A 21,631-nucleotide genomic window follows, 5' to 3' on the forward strand; every position below is an offset into this window, starting at 1 on the left:
TCATTTTTGCCCATTCGCCACTTCTTTGCCTATTTCTCAACCTGTCGAAAACCCTACGCAGATTCCCTGCTTCCTCAGCACTACTCGTCTCTTCTCCTATCTTTGTATCATCCACACACCTGGCCACAAAGCCATCAATTCTGTCATTTAAATCATTTACATACAACATGAAAAGTTGCAGACCCAACATCGATCCCTGTGGTACAACACTAGTCACCAGCAGCTAGCTAGAAAAGACCTCTTTATTCACACAATTTGCCTTCCGCCAGCTACGTAGTCAATCGACTACCCACACTTGTACCTTTCACGTAATACCATGGGCTCCTCTCTTATTTGGTAGCCTTATGTCTGGCACCTTGTCAAAGGCCTTCTGAAAATCCAAAAAAAAGGTCCACTGACTTTCCTTTGTATTACTTGTTTCCTCCTCAAAGCATTCCAACAGATTTGTCATACAAGATCTCCCCAAAAGGAAACCATTCTGGCTTGGCCCATTTCATCTTGTGCTTTCAAATACCCAAGTCTCATCAATGATGGACTCTATAATCTTGGTTAGCACCGATGTCAGGCTAATTTACTGTTTTTTGCCTCCTTCCCTTCTTAAAGAATGGAGTGATATTTGCATTTTTCCAGTCCTCTGGAAACATCCCCAACTCTACTGATTCTTGAAATTTAAATTTAGACATATAGCATGGTAACAGGCATTTCCAGCTCATGAACTCGTGCTGCACAAATACCCCAATTAACCTACAAATTCTACATTTTGAAGGGTGGGAGGAAACCAGAGCACCCGAAAGAAACCCATGCAGACACGGGAGAATGTACAAACACCTTACAGACAGTGCGGGATTCAACCCAGGGTTTTTGGTGCTGTAATAGTGGTGCATGTGCCACCCTTGAAAGATCACTATTAATGCGTTCACAATCTCCTTAGCTACCTAGTTCAGAACCGTGGGGTGTGGTGCATCCAGTTCAGGTGACATTCACCTTCAGCCCATTAAACTTCCCAAGCAAATTCTCCTGAGTACTTGTGATGACACTCACCTTTGCTCCTGACTCTCTTGAACTTCAGGCATGTCACTGGTGTCTTCCAGTAAAGAATGGTGCAAATTAACAATTCAGTTCATCTACCCTTTCTTTGTTCCCCATTACCACTTCTCTAGCATCATTTTCCAATGTCCACTTTTGCTTCTTTTTTTATTCTTTATACATTTGAAAAATCTTTTGGTACACTCTTTTATGCTACTGGATAGCTTACCTTTCATCTTTTCTCCCCTTACTGCTTTTTTAGTTGCCTTCTGCTGGTTTTTGAAAGCTACCTAATTCTCTGGCTTCTCACTAATTTTTCCACGCTTTCTTTGACTTCCATTGGTTGTCTAACCCTTCCCTTAGAATGCTTCTTCTTCTATCCTGCAACTTTCAAATTATTCCAAGAAACTCCCAGAAACTCCTGCCATTGTTTCTTCATTGCCTTTCCCGATGGAGTCCCCTTTGGCTAGCTCCTCTCTCATGCCAATGTATAAAGATTATGTGGATAACAGTGAAGTAACACAGCTTGCTGCTGAGAAAGTATAAATTGCACAAAGATCTAGCAATCTTAACATAGCAAGCTTCTCTTTTACCAAAATTGTTTACCACCAGGTCTCAGTTGAAAGAGATCTCTGGCAAATAGCAGCTACAATTTATCAAGTTGTCCGAGCAACAATCACAAAAGGTTTTTCACAGACAGAAAGCTTGGTATGGAAAATTGCATAATTTTAAGCTAATATTTTTGGAACATTAAACAAAGATAAGAATAAACATGAAAATTATACTACAAGATGAAATATGACAAACACATCTCATGAAAAATAAATGCTGTAAACTCCATTATATTCTGAAATATTTGTGAGGCAATAATAATCTAACTTAACTTTTTTTTAAGCCCAGTGAGCATATTAAATGACAATTATGGCCCACATGGCTCTCGTATAATTATAACATTTTATATAATTTTACAATAATTCTAATATGTAAATAATTAACTTTTAAAAAATTCCAAAGATAGCTTGGTCACTAACACCAACATTTATGTGTGGAAATCAGAAATTTCTGCCAGTTTTCCAATGAAAAAATGGTGATATCTTTGCCCTCATATCACCTACAAAACAAGGACCAACATAACACAAAACAAACTCCATAAATTTAAAATGTTAGTAATAAGTATACATGTCTCAATGGAAATTCTAAAATGGTTAAAATATTAATACATAATGTTTATTTTATGCAACAATGCAAAACCTTTTGAATTCATTTGTACTTTCCAAGAATCAATATTGCATAAAAGCAATCTGGTGTCTATTACTGACAGCCCATCTTTCAATTTAAGTAGATGTTACTTTGATTTCAGGCAGATATACATTTTCACCACAATCTAAGCATTTACTTAGCATCGCTCTGGTATCAAAACACATATTTCAAGCATCCTAGTTATTAAATATTAGATTCTCAAATATTTTCAAGTAGTAAGTCATAATATAAAAATAATAAAAACCTGAGCACATCAAAATACGCTTTACTATTTCTAAAGCTGGATGGGATCACTTTATATTGGGAGCAAAATTAATGAAAATTTATTATTTTAATTATCCTGGTAAAGTCTATTTGAATGATTGCTCCCACTCCTAACATAGAAGCAATGATGTGATAGAGAATATAGAATTAATAAAGATTCCACTGACAGTTTCATTTAAAAAAAAATCTAATCATGATTATTGTTCATCATTAATTCTTGCCACAAGCTCAATCACGTGGTATTAATGAAAGTAGTTTTTGATCTCCATATATCAATTCTAACGCACACATCCAAGTTGAGAAAATTTTTTTGTTATAACCACAATAATGTCTTGGTATATGTAATTATTATGTGTTATCTGCAGCTTTCTTATACATATTTCTATATATCTTTTCCAGGCTTTCTTCAAAAATTGCTCTGTGAGACTTTCCTTTATAAATAGCAGAACGATTCGACCAATAATTACCATCACCCAGATGTACAGATGCATCTTGCTGGAGTGCTGAACTGCATGGACAGAAAAAAATCGATTATTTGACTGTGGCACATATTTAATGCTCATAAATTACACAATTTTATATTTATTAAAATCACTACAGAAAGCCATAGCTGTTACAAAGTAGCCAAAATATTTTAAAAGGAAAATTACAGGACCATACAGTATATAATCTTTTTTTCTTTCAGTACTGCATGACAGTGTCATATGTATTTTTAATACATATCAAGCTATTCCTGAGGGAAAGGCAATATTTGGGCCACAGTGACCATGTGACGTGGTGTAAAATTCTTAAAAAGAATCATGTGAAGAAATTTCTTGGGAATTCTTCCAATTAGTCACTGAAATTTAGATTTCCAAATTCATGCAGTTAACTTGCTTTTTTTCTCAGGGGTTTTAAGCCATATTGTGAAATAGATTGCTCCACTAACAATGTATCTTTCCAAGTTGACCAAATTCATTTTTCTGATACTGTGTATTGATATTCTGTGAGGAATAAACTGGAGGATAACTAAAATTAATATTAACCTTTATAAAGCCCTCAAAAAGGCAAACTGTAGAAATCAAAATAAAAGATTCAAACTTTTCTCAGGCAAATATAATCATAGGAGTGAATAAAATAAATTCAAGAACAACACTGCAGCCACTTCCTCATTACCCATGATAATATTTCCTGACTTTGTCTCTAAATAATTAATGGTTACCATTTTAAAAGCACTTAACATTTTGATAGGTAGATTTAAATGATCAGGAAATTACTAATTTGAATAACTCTTGTCTAAGTATGCCAGTATTAATGGGTAGCTAGTTAAAACAACCCCTCCTATTTAGAAACCATCTTAATTTTCAACAGTCCAGAGTTTAAAATGGACCTAAATGATTTGAAATATTAAAAATCTTCTGTACCTGAGATGTTCTGTGGTACCATAAAATGAATCAATATATGAGACAGATCCTCTGCCTGAATGATAATCTATATCAGCAGTAGAATCCTTCACCATAAAAACAATTGAAAAAAAGATAATTACAAATCAGGATACTCAATATTCTTAAACATCAACATTCTTAGATATGCAAACATATACATGTTACAGAGTTCTGTATTGTGTATTGGCCTATGTGTTGTGTGGTTTTATGTTAAAAAGTAACACTTTGCCTCAGAGAGCCACAGTGAAGGTGGACTGCTGAGAGAGTTGGAGGCAGACTGAGCATGTGCAGAAAATGAAAAAAAAAACTGGACTTGGATGATAAACCACCACTGGGTGGTGCTGTGGAGTGGAAGAAGGCCCAGAGCACGAGTATGGTCTGGAGGATAGTTTAGAATGTTGGGATTTCAAAAAGGATGAACATTCCGAAGGCAAGCAGATGGATCCGGACCAAGCCAGTTGTTCCTCTCTCTGCAAGCAGCACAAGACAACTTTGAATTTTGTGCTCGCTCTCTCTCTCTCTTTGCTCTCTCTCTCTCTATCACAAAGATCTTTTGGCTTCAGTTCACCAAACAAACTGAATTTTGTTTATGATCTTTGCTTAGGTTGAGATTGAAGTTTTGTGAGTCTTGTGTGTTTTGTGTTTATTTTGTGTTTTTCTGTGGGCTGGTTGGAAATATAACTTAGAATTTAATTACATATGTTATATTTAGGCTAGGGAATTTATTAGTTTTACACTTTTGAATTAAAGTTTGAAGGTGAATTTTTGTTAATAAAGTAATTGTTCATCTTTACCCCTGTGTGATATGCCTTCTTTGTGGTTGCTGGTTTGATCTTGTAACATACACAAAATAGATTCAAGATTTCTTTATTGTCATGTAATAATACAGAATATGTAATATTACATGAAATTGCCTTCTGCCTGACAGAAGGCAAAGAGTCACCATTAATGTTGCCTAGCACCCCTTACAGTAGGAGAGAAAGAGAAGCAAAAGAGAATCCCTTCAGAGACACTGAGTGGCTGTGGATTAACCTCCAGCGCTCTCGCAGCTTCTTCAGCCACATGGACTCCTTTTCAATCCATTGACAACCCAAGTAGCAGGTCCAAACCTCCGATGTGATCAGAAAGCCTTCAGTGCCTGAGGCCCTGCACGAACCCCTTCTTGTCCTCAGCACCCTTTCAAATCCTAGGTCCGATAGCTCATTCCCAGCAGCCCACAGCCTATGTAGGTCACCTGACTGTGTCACCTGCAGCCATTGTGGGTCTGCCGCTGTGGTCACCATCCTGCGGGGTCATCTCCTCTGCTTCTCCTTCTCAATGGGGTAAGTTCTCCTCATTTCTGGTGCTCTATGCCAGTTCATTGCTCCCCCAGAGTCTGCAACCCCTCATGTCTGCTCCTAAGCTCAGGTGCCACTATCTTGCAAGATGTTAAATAAAAACACTGTCAGGTCCATTTACAGGCTGTTTAAAGCCTTTTGGAGCCATTAGCATTAGGACAATTGAACACTTTGGAGCAGTGCTGTATCTCTGCTTCCCGGGCGTGCACCAGTGGGAGTGCTGATGTTATAGCAGCTCTGGCAGCTCTGCCATTTTTCAAATTTATTCCAAGGAGGAGAAAACATAAAGGTCAATCCACTTGTACAATTTTATTATCAAAGAATTTCCAGTATCACCAAGGAAACAACATTAGAAAATTACATTGTTTAAATGCCAACTTTAAGTATCAAGACGATAAACTGTTGACATTTTTCTGAACTATTCCAACTTTAAAATAAGTCAATTGTATTCCACATCTGTCTCTTTCATGACACATCCAAAACAATGCAACTTGTAATCAAGTCTCCAGCTGAGTGGATGGAGAAAACACCTTAGAGGGGGAAACTGGTAGGAGAATGATAATTAATGGTTGGAGTGAATGAGGGTGATCATGATATCAGTAGAAAGAAGTCAGAATGGAAGAGGAAAATTAGGAAGTTGACTATTGTAAATAATTTACTATATTTTAACGTAACCTTCAGAGCTATTTTCCCCGTTGCAGCCCATGTGAGCAAACTAAAGTCCTGTTTAACTAAAAGCCAAATACCAGTTTCAGATCTCTCATTTCCCTGCTCAAAATGCTATTCAACATCGTCTTGATCAGGATTGTCCATGCACTATCGAAAGAAAAGGTAATACTGGATATTTTGGATCAGTCAACCAAAATGCATTCAGAAAATTTCAGCATATTCTGCCACCCATTTTGCCAATAAATAATGCGTGATATTAAAAAATATTAGTTTCTCATCACTTCTGTTTAACTGACAAAAAGTCTTCCATGATTTTACATTTGGTGTTATGATAAATTTATCGTCTCCATTTTGAAAAAAACCACTAAATCAAATAACACTACTTACAAATGTCAGCCTTTGCCTGGCACTGTTAGTCTTTAGAACATTCATTACTCGTTGATGGATCTCCTCCCATTTTGTTGGAGTAGAAGGTTCTGGATAAAATCTAAATTATAAAAGAAACATGGTTACGATGGCTGTTGAAATCATTTACAAACATCTAAATGCTATGTGGAAAGGATAAAGTGTTAGTGTAAAGAGTAAAAGTCTCATTGCATAAAGATAGAAGTAGGTCTTAGATGAGAAAAATAAATATACTGTATATTTTGGCATACAAGTCTTAAAACCCTCAAAAAAAATCAAGAGTGGACTTGTGTGCCAGATACAAAAATGAGACCTTAAATTCAACTAAAAAAACACAGCTCGACATAGATTCAGCGTTTAAGATGTCCCTTGAAACACCAAAAAAGAACCCAACCTACAATAAATTTTCAAACTGCCAGGATATTAGAAAGACAATTTTATTGAAAAAAAAATTAAAATCCTACAAAATCACTATCATTGTCTTGAGGCAATACACATCCAGAGTCCAGAGTCTCACATCCAGAGTCTCACTGTTTACACTATCATCATACGGGGCCTAGTCTGAATCTGCCCAGTTGGCTTCCTCTTCATCATCAGCGTCCTACAATAAATCATCCTCTGTATCATCCATTGCACTGGAGATACTGCCCTTATTGAAAGATTTTATTATGGTCTCTACTTCATTTTATCCATTGCTTTGATCACAAAGTCACGAAGCACATCAAATGATGCAGCAACCATTGCCTCGCCCTTTGTAAAGGATTTTTCTGCATTCCTCATCCAAGGATTCTATTCTTCACGCACATGATCTTTAAATGGCTTGATCAAGCAGACATCTAGTGGTTGCAATATAAAAGTTAAACCACCTAGGATAACAGCAATTAAAGTATTATTTAGTGCTAATCTACTTTTAGTGTTCTCAGTTAAGTGGCTACAAAACATATCCCAGACCAACAAACTTTGTTCTTTGTGTAAACCACCTGGCCGCTTGGTCCCCACATTGCCTATCCATAGTTTTACACCACTTTCATCCATCCATCCTTTTTCATGAAAATGTACAAAATTACCAGCTGGGAATTTTATTTTAGGTTTAAGTTTGTGCTTGAAGATGACCATGGGTTTTAACTTTGTACCTTCAACCTTTCACAATTACACCACTGTAAACTTGGTATTTTCATGGCCTGTACTTCTGATTTGCAGTTTTCACACCTTTACATTTCACGGTTTTATTCTCTATCATGTTGTCTTGGGTAAACTTGTACCTCTCACTTTGTTCATTTTAGATTGGTCACAGTGTTCGAGCTACCGAAAGAAAATAGACACACACCAAGAGCAATTCAGTTTATACAAGTCTTTATTACTAAATCTAAAGCTGAATTCACTCTACAACATGCAAGCCCTTCCCAATTATACTTATCAATGCCTGGACTGGTCCCAACTGCCAAAGCGAGGCGACGACTGCACACTTGTAGTAGGTTGTCTGGGCGCCGGTAGCAGCTTCTCCACCTCCCCGGACCGGGACATTGGTTTGGAATCTTGAAGTTCTTCTTGCTGAGAGATGTTGCCACCTCTTGGAGAGTCTCAAACTTCAGCAGTGGGACCATGGTTTATATTACCCAAAAGCTGTTTACTTCAGATCTTATCTCTTTGAACAAATGATTTAATTATCTTCAAGGTCTCCTGACAGTCTGCGACCAACAAAAGAAAACTGCATCTCTGGGCCTCATGGTGGAAGTTGGCTAATGTCCACTGATTCATATGCATCCCTGGGCCCGATAGTGGAATTTAGATAATGTCTTCTGATTCAACTGCATCCTGGGCCCCATGGTGTAAATTAGATTGTCTGCTGATTCTAATAAACAAGCAGGTTCTCAGCCTTGCAGCATCAGAAGTAAAAGACACAGTTTAAATCTTTCATTACATTCCACCCCTTGGTCACAGGCTGTCAGATACGAGACTTAACAAGCATAAAAGTACAGAAGGAACGAAAAAGAGAAACTAAAACTATAATAAGCACAAAAATAAGCAATAATGTGAGCAACCAACGGAGAATATTGTGGCCCAATCCCCCAAATGTACCAGCTAACCATGAAAAAGGATTCAAACTATCCTTGTGGGCCACAATACCCAGACATGAAGCTCACGAACAGATTTTGAAACATGCTTAACAATATCAGATATATTAGTGGATACATCGGACCGTGTCCCCCACGGGCAACTCCCTCGGAATGTCCTCAACATTACAAATCCAATTGCTGTCATCAAAGCAGCAGTTAAGCCTGATCAGCAGGAGCACATGATGGAGGACCTGGAACAAAGAAGCCTGACATGTGTCACTCACGATGCCGTAAGTTTTTAGTATTTAAACAAACTAAACCATCCTGTCCCTCAATAGCTACCCACCGAGTGTTACCCTGGGCAGGTGTCACTATTTCCCCTTTTACAGGAGGGCCACTACCTGTTGGTGCCATCCATACCTTTTGTCTGACATTCTCTAGCTCGGGAATAGGGGGCAATTACTGTTTTTCCTCTGGAATAGGCTGTAGTTTAGAAGTGTGAATCAGTTGGTTGTTTTTCCAGACTCTTTTGTGTAGTCTTCCAAAGGCGCTATTTGCCTTGGCGAGTCTGTTGTCTATCTCATTGTCGATCCTTGCATCTGATGAAATGGTGCAGCCGAGATAGGTAAACTGGTTGACCGTTTTGAGTTTTGTGTGCCCGATGGAGATATGGGGGGGCTGGTAATCATGGTGGGGAGCTGGCTGATGGAGAACCTCAGTTTTCTTCAACCAACTGAAAAACCTCACAAAGATAAGCGTATACAGAGCCGTTGTCATACCCACACTCCTGTTCGGCTCCGAATCATGGGTCCTCTACCGGCACCACCTACGGCTCCTAGAACGCTTCCACCAGCGTTGTCTCCGCTCCATCCTCAACATCCATTGGAGCGCTTACATCCCTAACGTCGAAGTACTCGAGATGGCAGAGGTCGACAGCATCGAGTCCACGCTGCTGAAGATCCAGATGCGCTGGATGGGTCACGTCTCCAGAATGGAGGACCATCGCCTTCCCAAGATCGTGTTATATGGCGAGCTCTCCACTGGCCACCGTGACAGAGGTGCACCAAAGAAAAGGTACAAGGACTGCCTAAAGAAATCTCTTGGTGCCTGCCACATTGACCACCGCCAGTGGGCTGATATCGCCTCAAACCGTGCATCTTGGCGCCTCACAGTTTGGCGGGCAGCAACCTCCTTTGAAGAAGACCGCAGAGCCTACCTCACTGACAAAAGGCAAAGGAGGAAAAACCCAACACCCATCCCCAACCAACCAATTTTCCCCTGCAACCGCTGCAATCGTGTCTGCCTGTCCCGCATCGGACTTGTCAGCCACAAAGGAGTCTGCAGCTGACGTGGACTTTTTACCCCCTCCATAAATCTTCGTCCGCGAAGCCAAGCCAAAGAGAAGAGAGAAGTGTGAAGAAGTCGGTGGAAAGGTGTACCTCCCTTCAAAGGGCGATGATTCAAATTGTCGACTGCCTGCTGCAGCACATGGCACCACCCCTTCAGGGTCCCCAGTGGTGTTAACAAACGAATTTGTTCCTTCAGTAAGCCATTCATTCGTTCAACTAACACGGCAGCCTGCGGGTAATAAGGAATATGGTGGACCCATAAAATACTGTTGTCAGCTGCCCAATCACAGATTGCCTTCCCGGAGAAGTGCGAGCCATTATCAGACTGAATTTCCTCTGGTACATCATAACGAGAAATTAAATGGTTTAGTCCTTGGATAGTGCTAGCTTGGTCAGCCGTCTGGGTGGGAAAAGCTAAAACCAGGCCCGAAAAGGTGTCAACTATTATTAGGACGTAACGTTTACCCATACAGTCTGGCATAGGGCCTATGTAATCAATTTGCAGACCGCAGCTGAGCGAGCTTATTCAGCCATGCGGACCAGGAGGAACGGTGCGGGAATTCACAAGCTGGCATGCTGGGCATGTCCGTACAACCATGCAGACATTGTTCTGTTGGATGGGTAAGGCATGTGTACGGGCCCACAATGATGATCCTTTCTCCCCCAAATGGCCACTCTGTTCGTGTGCCCATCGAGCCAGGGGGACGGTATCGGCGTGGCTGATAGTGGCAAGCTGATCTGCTACTGCATTATGTTGTGCCATGTTTGTCCTCGCATTGGTATGGGTGTCAACATGATATACGGTTATCTCACGATAATGGGAAGCATCCCACAACAACTGCCATAAATGTTTTCCCCATACTGGGTGGTCATGTACCAGCCAGTCATTCTTTTGCCAATCAGGAATCCAGACCACTAGTCCATTGGCCACAGCCCAGGAATCAGTAAACAAGCGAAGAGGGTGATCATGGGGGGGTCTAATGGTAAAGTGACTGCCTTCAACTCAGCATACTGACTGGAGCCACCATCCCCTCCTCCAATAAGTGAGTTCCTGACCTGGGATGAAGCCACCACCTTCCACTTCTGCTTTCCTTGCACCCACCGACTGCTACCATCAGTAAACCAGGCGTCCTCTTGTTCTGCTTTCTGTACCATCTCTTCTGTGGCCCCTTGGATCATCACATCATCAATATAATGGTGAATCGAGAGAGAAGGCGATACTGGCACCATCTCCAAATCACGGGCAATTAGGCTGTGGCAAATAGTGGGAGAGTGTTCATAGCCCTGAGGGAGGTGGGTGAAGGTATACTGATGCACCTTCCAGGTAAAGGCGAACTGATCCTGTGAGACCTCAGCTTTTAGAATACTGAAAAAGGCGTTAGCATACCATGTTCCTGAGTTCCCAGTAGCAATGTTTTCAATAAGAGTGACAATGTCCAGAACTGCTGAAGCAAGTGGTGGGGCATGTTTGTTCAAGAAACAATAATCAACTGTCATTCTCCAGGAGCCATCCAGCTTCTGGACTGGCCAAACAGGGCTATTAAAGGGCGATGTTGCAGGCCTCACTACCCCTTCTTCTTGCAAAGCATCGATGGTGGCAGTAATCTCTTCCTGCCCCCCAGGGAGGCGATATTGTGGAATGCCTACTGGTTTTGGGGGGGGGGGGGAGGCACCATCACAGGATCCCACTTAGCCCAACCACCACTAGTCTTTTAGTAATAGTCCGAATTCCAAATTCAAATCTCCCTTGGCTAGTATTAAGGGCCGTACCGGCCAACATATTAATACCCAGGATACACTCGTCAGTGGCAGCCACCAGGGCACGTAACCGTATAGGGGAAGGGCCATCACCCACCGTGACGCAGACTTTTATTTCCTTCGCCAGGGTGATCGCTCCTCCCATCCCCTCTATTTGAAATGTCGGTCCAGTCCAGAGGTCAGGGTCACCCGGAATCACCGAGTGCTCCGCACCGGTATCGACCAAGGCCAAATATTGGCGGTCATTACCCCCACCCCAATGGACCGTTAACGGTATGTAGGGCCATGGGTCCCCGTGTATCCGCCGTATCTCAATGGAGTAGACACGGGGGCCCTGCCCACACCCTGATGCTTTAGTAGGGTTTGGGGGCTTCCAGGCCCACATGCCACTATTATCCATAAGAGCCTTTTTAACCATGTTGTATCTCATCACGGATAACTGGAGCAAGAGATGCTGGCTCGATAGGAGCAGTAGTGGGAGCGGAAGGCACAGCTGGGCCAGGAGGACTCAGCAGCTGGGGATGATGTTCCCCCGCTTTTCTCTTATAAAGGGCATAAAGGACTGCAGTAGGTTTCCCATCAATATCACTTTTAGGTACACCTAACTTTAACAAGGTTAGAAAAAGGTCCTTCCTTGTCGGTCCGTTATTAGCAGCAGTCCCTCTCCTTTCATCCTCCTTGTCTGATTTAACCTGGGTTGTACGTGAGTGGATTTTACCTCCCAACTCTAATTCTCGAAGCCCAGATAAGGCGTGCACCGCCTCAGACACAGGGTGCCCAATTAGCGGACTAGTTACGGACAGAACCAGTCCCCGTACAGTGGGTTGGGCGGAACGAACCAATCTGGTATGCATTCCGGCTGTGAATATCTCTTCATCAGGGCTCCCCCCATGTACCCACAGCCTCAAAGGCTCTGCATACAAGGCAGAGGCCAGGGCCTGCTGACGAATTACTGCTATACCCTCCTCTGGGGTGCCCCATTTGTTCTGCAAATGTAAATCCAAATCTACTGGTGATGGGTATACTCATAACAGGGTATTCCCTAGAGTGGCAAGTAAGTAATCCACCCCTCTCATTCTACCACGTAGCTCAGCAGTGACCCGGATATCAGTAGTCAATGTTCCTAATCCCAACAATTCCTCAGGGGTTAAAAATACATTACCCCCTCCTTGCTCCCAAACACGCAGGAGCCAGGCTGCCAGAATTTCTCCTGCCTTTTGCCTATATAGATCTCCAATGGCAGCCAGCTCTTTTATAGAGAAGTCACGGATCATTGACTGCCCTTGACCTCTGAGGGTCCTTTGCCCAGTGGACAGGACGAGGCCTAGGCCATCCCGTAGAGGGGGTGGGCCAGAGAGCATAAACAGGGGTTCGGGTATTTTCTCCTGGGTCCTCTTGGGAGATCAGGGTATCTATCCCTTCAATCTCTACCCTTACATCATCCCCCCTTCCGTCTGTTTGGGAAGTCTGCTGCCTTATGGGGCGGGCGTGAACAGCAGGTGGAGAGGGCAGTATGCTAGGCACATGCTGAGGAGAATCTGCAATATTACCATGGTCATCATTCCAGATATTCCCGTCCCATTCATCAATTACATCAGGATCGTAGCCATTCCTTATCATGGCACGAATACGATGTGGATTGGGTTCTACTCCATGCCTTTCTTTATCTGCACAGAGCTGCTGCCGGAGTTTAATATTACGGCAGATCGTTTGGACATGCTTATCTTCCCATTCTTTGGCTCGGTCCTGACTGGTGTGAACGAACAATCTCGCTTATCATAGAACAGCGTTGTCGCAGGGCTTCTAGCTCATCCTCTAGTTGCTCTCTCTTATGCTGAGATTCTACTTCTTGCTGAACTGATTCCACTTCATGCTGAACGGAGTGGCGTAAGGCTTTGGCCAGCAGACAAAAACCGTCCGTCAGCGTCCCCTTTTTAACAGGAAATTTACTTTCTCGAAGGAGAGTGGCAACCCGCTCTCCCAGACGCGCACTTGATGGATCTAACTTCTCATCCCAACTGAGGGGTGGTCCCAACAAAGACAGGGTATTGGCTAACATGCCAAACCCATCGTCTTTGGAAGTCCATCCCAGAATCAAGAACTGCTCAGGGCTCACCTCCTTTTGTCGAAACATCTTGAGACCAACCCTGCTCACTGCGCCAATTGTCTTGGGTAAACTTGTACCTCTCACTTTGTTCGTTTTAGATTGGTCACAGTGTTTGAGCTACCGAAAGAAAATAGACACACACACCGAGAGCAGTTCAGTTTATACAAGTCTTTATTACTAAATCTAAAGCTGAATTCACACTACAACATGCAAGCCCTTCCCAATTATACTTATCAATGCCTGGACTAGTCCCAACTGCCAAAGCGAGGCGACGACTGCACATGTAGTAGGTTGTCTGGGCGCCGGTAGCAGCTTCTCCACCTCCCCGGACCGGGACATTGGTTTGGAATCTTGAAGTTCTTCTTCTTGCTGAGAGGTGTTGCCACCTCTTGGAGAGTCTCAAACTTCAGCAGTGGGACCATGGTTTATATTACCCAAAAGTTGTTTACTTCAGATCTTATCTCTTTGAACAAATGATTTAATTATCTTCAAGGTCTCCTGACAGTCTGCGACCAACAAAAGAAAACTGCATCTCTGGGCCTCATGGTGGAAGTTGGATAATGTCTACCGATTCATATGCATCCCTGGGCCCCATAATGTAAATTAGATAATGTCTTCTGATTCAAGCATCCTGCGCCCCATGGTGTAAATTAGATTATGTCTGCTGATTCTAATAAACAAGCAGGTTCTCAGCCTTGCAGCATGAAGTAAAAGACACAATTTAAATCTTCCATTACACATGTCGAAATTCATTGGGGTTTTGCCCAGGATTCCATTATTTGACAATGCAAACTGATGTTTCTACATATAATAAACTGGCGAAAACTGGTAACTTTATGATCAAAAGATCTATTGGTAGTTTTTGAGCAATTTTTGTTTTTTGTCATAATCCCAGATTTTTCCTATTCATGAAATGGTTGCACCAGCTCTATTGTAGCTTAAAAATCTTTACTGCACTCTGGGTGTGACTTTCCTCACTTTGGTGCATATGGTCTGATTTTATTTTTCATGATCATGTAGCAATCTTGCCTCTGTTCATGTACCCATTCTGCGAAGTGATTTTCCAACTCTGGCCAACGAAGGAGTCCTCTTCTCATCAAACATTGTTTCTTTGATATTTTTCATAAAAATCTTCATTCTTTCTCCACTCTCTTACCAACTTCTCATACATCGCAGCACCACAGATTTTCTTGGCCCTTTCTATTACTTTTAACTTAAAACTCACTTTATACTTTTGTCATTTTGTTGGAGCCTCCATGATAACAACCACCTTCCAGCAATGCCTAACAGCTGTCAACCCAATTTTTTTCCTGATATATGATAAAACCATGAAAATGAGGCTGAAAATGGGGACCCGAATTACTTGAAGGTCAATTTATATGCCAAAATATACAGTATAAACACAATTTATAAAATTATGCAATTTATTCTGTATTACTGAAAATATTTTTTATTATTCAGGATAGTGTAAAGAGGAAGGACTTTGCAGAAAAGAACAACATATGCATGAAGTTTTATAAACCAACAAATAAACACATATTGTAAGGTAAAACATCATGAGATGGGAATGTGTAAGGAGTTACCCTGTACAGGGCTGTAACAAGATGTGAATGCATCCTTGTACTTACAAGATAAGAGAGACATTGATGGATTGAGAGGCAGGAAGCTAGCAGGGAAAGGATAGCAACAGTTTTAGTCATTGGACAAGTAATGATATGATGATGTTCTAAGCACGTATCCAAGGGTATAAAAAAATCACCATTTTGCTGATAACGGCAGAATGCATTCTCCGACTAACATGGTTAGTTGCAAGTGTTACAATCCGGTAATAAAGAACAAAGAACCCTGATTTCGACTCAGTCTGGTGTTTGTCTCACTCATTCATGAACAAAGCAGACCTAACAATATCTGTAACACCTGTGCAATAATACTGAGAATTTTAGGTTCTATGATTCCCAATGTGTTCAGTTTATGTAAGTAAAATTATAACAATAGAAGTTCAAGTTCATTTATCATCTGATTGTATCAGTACAACACGATGAAACAGCATTCTCTGGTCCTTGGTGCAACACACTGCAAACGCACAGACAGACAAATGATACATATGCACAGTGAAATAAAGAGTTGAGTCATGGAGGGTTTCTATGAGCAGTTCATCAGTTGTTCAGCAGTCTAACTGCCTGTGGAAAGAAGTGGTTTCTCACCCTGGTGGTTCTGTCTCTGATACTCCTGTATTTCTTCCTGATGAGAGTAGCTGAAAGATAATGTGTGCGGAGTAGTAGGAATCCTCACTGATTTTGCGATCCCTCTTTAGACAATGATCCTGATAAATCCCATCAATTGGGAGTGGAGCAGATACAAGGAAGACCCCAGTGATCCCCTCTGCTGCTCTTATGGTCCTATAGATTGATCTCCAATCTGATGCTATTGGCCAAGACACTCTCGACTGAGCTCCTGTAGAAAGTTGACAGAATAGTGACCAGTAGCCTTGCCCACCTCAATCTTCTCAGGAAGTGCAGTCACTTTTGTGCCTTCCTGACAAATGAGGATATGTTTTGTGTCCAGGATAGTCCAAGCTATTACTGTGTAGTGTACTTGGAGGTCCTCCTGAAGTCCACAGTCATTTCCTTTATCTTGACCCCATTGAGACTCAGGCATTATTTTCACACCATTTCATGAGATTTTCCACCTCTTCTCTGTAGCACGTCTCATTGTTGTTGCTGATGAGGCCAACTACTGCCGTGTTATCTGCAAACTTGATGACTGTTGTATCTGGATCTGGCATTGCAGTTGTGGGTTAGCAGCGTGAACAAGAATGGGTTGAGCATACAGCCCTGAGGTGCGCCAGTGCTCAGCGTGATGGTGCTCAATGTTCTTCTGCTAACCCGGACACCTAACACATTTTTCTTTTTAAAGTAAATTCTGGCAGTATAAACATCAAAACTTCTACATTTTATCTTAAGTTGCTCTCATGGCAGTCTGCTGCATTCATAATAACACACTCTCTAATGTGATTTGAATACACCACTGCTTGGCCCTCAATTTTTACGTGACAAAATTAGTCCTCTCAATGCACAAATAGCTTTTGTGTTTCTGATAACATTGTACATAAAATTACATTTTCTTTGGCTTGGCTTCGCAGACAAAGATTTATGGAGGGGGTAAAAAGTCCACGTCAGCTGCAGGCTCGTTTGTGGCTGACAAGTCCGATGCGGGACAGGCAGACACGGTTGCAGCGGAAAATTGGTTGGTTGGGGTTGGGTGTTGGGTTTTTCCTCCTTTGCCTTTTGTCAGTGAGGTGGGCTCTGCGGTCTTCTTCAAAGGAGGTTGCTGCCCGCCAAACTGTGAGGCGCCAAGATGCACGGTTTGAGGCGTTATCAGCCCACTGGCGGTGGTCAATGTGGCAGGCACCAAGAGATTTCTTTAGGCAGTCCTTGTACCTTTTCTTTGGTGCACCTCTGTCACGGTGGCCAGTGGAGAGCTCGCCATATAACATGATATAACACGATGGCAGAGGTCGACAGCATCGAGTCCACGCTGCTGAAGATCCAGCTGCGCTGGATGGGTCACGTCTCCAGAATGGAGGACCATCGCCTTCCCAAGATCGTGTTATATGGCGAGCTCTCCATAAAATTACATAAGTCCTGCTTAAGTAGCAAACCTTTATGTGAGCTTAAATTAGGTATTGATTGACAACCCAGAATTACATCAAACACAAGCATTCAAAGCATTATTCTCTCAACATCTGCAAGCAATCAGACAGACATTTACAGATATCAGACAGCAGTGGAATTCTTGAAATATTTTTTCTGAATATACATTCAAACCTTGAGTATAACAAGAATAGTAATCAGAATTCTCCCTATAGACATATGAGTATGCCTGATGAGGGAAGAAACTGTTTAACTCACTAGAGTCAAAAAGCTTGAGAAACACTGTCTAGGTTCTGTGCCATCTAGTTATGTTTTATGCAGAAAGGGTTCTTCCTGGGTTGCACTGAAGATGCAACCTAAAATTTAAGAACATTGGAGATGTGTACTTCAAACTTGCCTCAAGGAAAACTCAGTTTGTCTCAATACCAAAGTCAGCTATATACCAAAGTTGAGTTTCAATTTTTATTTTTGGAAAGAAAAAGTGAGCATTTAAATTATTCTCATAGCATATGTGGTCAACTTAAATTTATTCTGACATAAATATCACAATTAGAGCAGAGATATAACACAGGATTCTGTTGACACCATAGTGAAGTGCTGGAGAAACTCAGTAGGTCAAACAGTGTCTTTATGTAGCTTGAGCCCTTCACCTTGATGAAGGCACTGTTTGGCCTGCTGAGTTTCTCCAGCATTTGTATGTTTTTTCTACAATTAGAGCAGTTCATAATCCTACATTAATCAGTAGAAATCCAAATAATGAATCACCATATTCAATTGCATACAAGACTTATGGGCATTCCCATTTCAGAGCGGAATATTAAGAAATTTATTTTTAGTGTATTTATAGGTGAGCATTTAAAACTTGGATAAAACATGCAACTGGGACAACAGGAAATTTTTTTCATAATAATACTGCTATAATTTAAAAGAGAAAACAAAAGCAACTTAGTTATAACAAAAATTTTTTTATAAAAACAAACAGGAAATTTTTTTCATAATAATACTGCTATAATTTAAAAGAGAAAACAAAAGCAACTTAGTTATAACAAAAATTTTTTTATAAAAACAAACTGCCACTGTTGATCCCTGCACTGGTCCTGCTGCCCCACTTTCTCCTGGCGGCCCGCTGCCCCGCTCTCTCCCGGCGACCCGCTGCCCTGCTCTATCCCGCCGGCCCGCTCTCTGCCAGTGGCTCGCTTTCAGAAAAGACACATTTTTCCTTTATTTACTCCTGTGCTCCACAGTTTCACATTTGTAATCAAACAATTCACATGTAATTAAAGTGCATATTCCAGAATTTATTCAAGGTTATTTGTTTACATTTTGCTTTGACAATGTCGAAATTATAGCCCTTTTTATTCATAGTCCCTCATTTCAGGCCACTATAATGTTTGGGATATAAAGCTTCATAGGTGTTTGTGAGTACTCAGGTATGTTTAATTGCTTTATTGGTGTAGATACAAGAGAGCTGGGCTTGCTTCTAAGCTTTCGATCACTTCTGGAATCTGTAGTTGCCATTTTTCAACATGAGGTCCAGAATTATGCCAATGAAAGTAAAAGAAGCTATTATGAGGCTGAAAAACAAGAATAAAACAATACCAGACACAGTCCAAGCCTTAGGATAACCAAAATCAACAGTTTGGAACATTGTTAAGAAGAAAGAACATACCGAGAGCTCAGTAATCGCAAAGGGACTGGTATTCCAAGGAAGATCTCCACTGCTGATGACGGAAAAATCTTCATCATAATGAAGAAAAGTCCCCAAATGTATGTCCGACAGATCAGAAACACTCTTCAGGAGGCAGGTGTGGATGTGTGTGCAGAAGACTTCATGAACAGAACTACAGAAGCTACCCTGCAAGATACAAGCCATGGCAAAGGTGGTATGCTTTGGATCTTGGGAAGTTCCTTTACGCCTCCACACTTTGCTCTTTTCATCACTCTGATATAAATTAATTTTGGTGTCATCTGTCCACAGACCTTTTTCCATAATTCACAGGCTCTTTTAATACACCTTGGCAAACATCCTTTCTGTGGCTAACTAGTGGTTTTTATTTTTTAGTGTAGCCTCTGTATTTCTGTACATGAAGTCTTTGCAGAGAGTAGCCATTGGCATATCCGCACCTGGCTCCTGAAGAGTGTTTCTGATCTGTCGGACACACGTTAGGGGATCTTTCTTCATTATTGATGAGAAATCTTCTGTCATCAGTCAAGGTCTTCCTTGGAAGACCAGTCCCTTTTCGATTACTGAGCTCACTAGTATGCTTTATTTTTCTTACTGATGTCCTAAACTGCTGATGTTTGGGCCATGTCTCCACTGTTTTATTCTTGTTTTTGAGCCTCATAATGGCTTCTTTTACTTGCATTGGCGCAACTCTGGTCCTAATGCTGAAAAATAGCAAAAACAGACTCCAAAGGTGAACAAAGAAGCAAGCCCAGCTCTCTTATACCTGAACCAATAAAGCAATTAAACATACCTGAGTGATCACAAACACTTGTGAAGCCAAATGTCCCAAACATTATAGCACCCTGAAATGAGGGGACTATGTATAAAAAATGTTATAATTTCTACATGGTCAAAGAAAATTGTACACAAATAGCCTTGAATAAAATCATGAATATGCACTTTCATTACATGTGAATTTTTTGATTACAAATTTTGCACAGGGGCAAATAAAGGAAAAACATCTTTGTCCCAAACATTATAAAAGGGCCTACATACTTATATAAGCAATGTAAAATTATACCAAATTGTTTTAATAGTTCACATATTTTACATCTATGATATTGAAATTTCAATAAACAAACCCAGATTTATGTTGTTCTTCAGTCACAATATTAAATATTTTCCCTTTCTTATCGTTAGTTTTTATTCAAGGGGTACTTTGATAATAGTGGGGGGGGGGGGCTTTGTCCACCACACTTAATTGAATGCACTTGGTTGATTGTAAACATCTCTTATTTAAGATCCCAAAGGATGTATTGTCAAGATAATGTAATGAAATCTAAACTATTACTAAGTAAAAGCCCCAGCTGCAAATTAAGCATTAATGATTAGATGTCAGAAACACTTTCCGAATCCAAGAGTTAATTAGACCAAAAAGCACAGAACCAATATTTTATTTAAGACATAAGCTAATTGTGTCTATTGAAAGTAAAAATATCAGTCAAATCCTTTGGATGAATCTGAAATGTCCAAATCTTGATAGTATTAAGGGCTCTCCATGTCCTAATACCTCGACAATATATATACCTAACATTTGACAAACAAATGGGGAAACAGCTAATGCTCTGACCATCATTCTCCAAGGATGCTGGAGCATTGGGTGCCTGCTAACATGGGGCTGTTATTTAGCATGTTTAAAATGGATACACGGAGTAACTCATGAAAATCTTGCTGGTGAGCAAATTCAAGTCAAGTCATGTTTATTTGTCATTCATATCATAAACCTTGCAGTGTGCAGTGACAACGAGATTATGTTTCTCCAGACCGTGGAGCTGGTTATTTACATGCATAAATTACTTCAGAAATCTTTTATAAATAACATATCACTTATAAATATCAAGTTACATGTGCTAGCCCTGTATCCCCGGGGGTGGGAAAACGCTGTAGAAATCTTGTCGTGAGGGCCCGAACACTCAGTACCTCTTCTCAGATGACAGGAGGGAGAACAGATTGTGGGAGAGGTTCATGGGGTCCTTCACAATGTTTATGGATTTCCGCAAACAACGGCCGTTAAAAATGACCACCGTGGCAGGGAAAGAGACCCCAATAATCCCCTCAGCAGTCTTTACTATCCGCTGCAAGGATTGTGTTCTGGGAGGGTACAGTTCCTGAACCAGGCAGTGATGCAGTTACATAGGATGCTCTCAATGCATTCCCTGTAGAATGTAGTGAGGGTGGAAGCTGAACTTTCCTCAACCTCTGCAATAGATCTGGGGGACCAGGAAAGATCCTCCGCCATGTGCACGCCAAGAAATTTGGTGCTCTTGACTACCTTGATGGTGGAGCCATCGATGATCAGTGGAGAGTGGTCCCACTGGGGTCTCCTGAAGTCGACCACAATCTGCCTTGTCTTATTGATATTCAGGTGAAGGTTGTTGTCTCTGCACAGGTCCGTTAGTGATTTCACCTCCTTTCTGTTAGCTGACTCATTGTTCTTGCTGATGATCCCTACCACGGTCGCATCGTCAGCAAACTTGATGATGTGATTAGAACTGCATCTCGCTGCAGTCATTTGTCAGCAGGGTAAACAGCAGTGGGCTGAGCACGCAGCCCTGGGGAGGAGGGAGGCATGCTCAATGTGATGGTGTTGGACATG

The 21,631-nt window shown here is 41.3% G+C and overlaps 1 protein-coding gene and 1 long non-coding RNA gene across 5 annotated transcripts in view; one reads left to right on the forward strand and one right to left on the reverse strand.

Moving 5' to 3' along the window:
- Positions 1–1,594: 1,594 nt before the first annotated feature.
- Positions 1,595–21,631, reverse strand: part of spata6 (spermatogenesis associated 6) — an 89,832-nt gene continuing 69,795 nt past the window's right edge. For all 4 annotated transcript variants that reach the window (XM_069938573.1, XM_069938571.1, XM_069938572.1 and 1 more), the window contains 3 exons: positions 6,368–6,467; positions 3,954–4,039; positions 1,595–3,058 (listed from right to left, as the gene is read on the reverse strand). In XM_069938573.1, the coding sequence (XP_069794674.1) occupies positions 2,899–3,058; positions 3,954–4,039; positions 6,368–6,467 (346 nt within the window). In that variant the 3' untranslated portion in view covers positions 1,595–2,898. The remainder of the gene's footprint in view (positions 3,059–3,953; positions 4,040–6,367; positions 6,468–21,631) is intronic.
- The window catches only part of LOC138763809 (uncharacterized), a 64,460-nt gene continuing 51,476 nt past the window's right edge, over positions 8,648–21,631 (forward strand). The window contains exon 1 of the long non-coding RNA XR_011357828.1: positions 8,648–8,732. This is a non-coding gene — a long non-coding RNA (uncharacterized lncRNA). The remainder of the gene's footprint in view (positions 8,733–21,631) is intronic.

Source organism: Narcine bancroftii, chromosome 5 (genome assembly GCF_036971445.1).
Source record: "Narcine bancroftii isolate sNarBan1 chromosome 5, sNarBan1.hap1, whole genome shotgun sequence".
NCBI lineage: Eukaryota > Metazoa > Chordata > Chondrichthyes > Torpediniformes > Narcinidae > Narcine > Narcine bancroftii.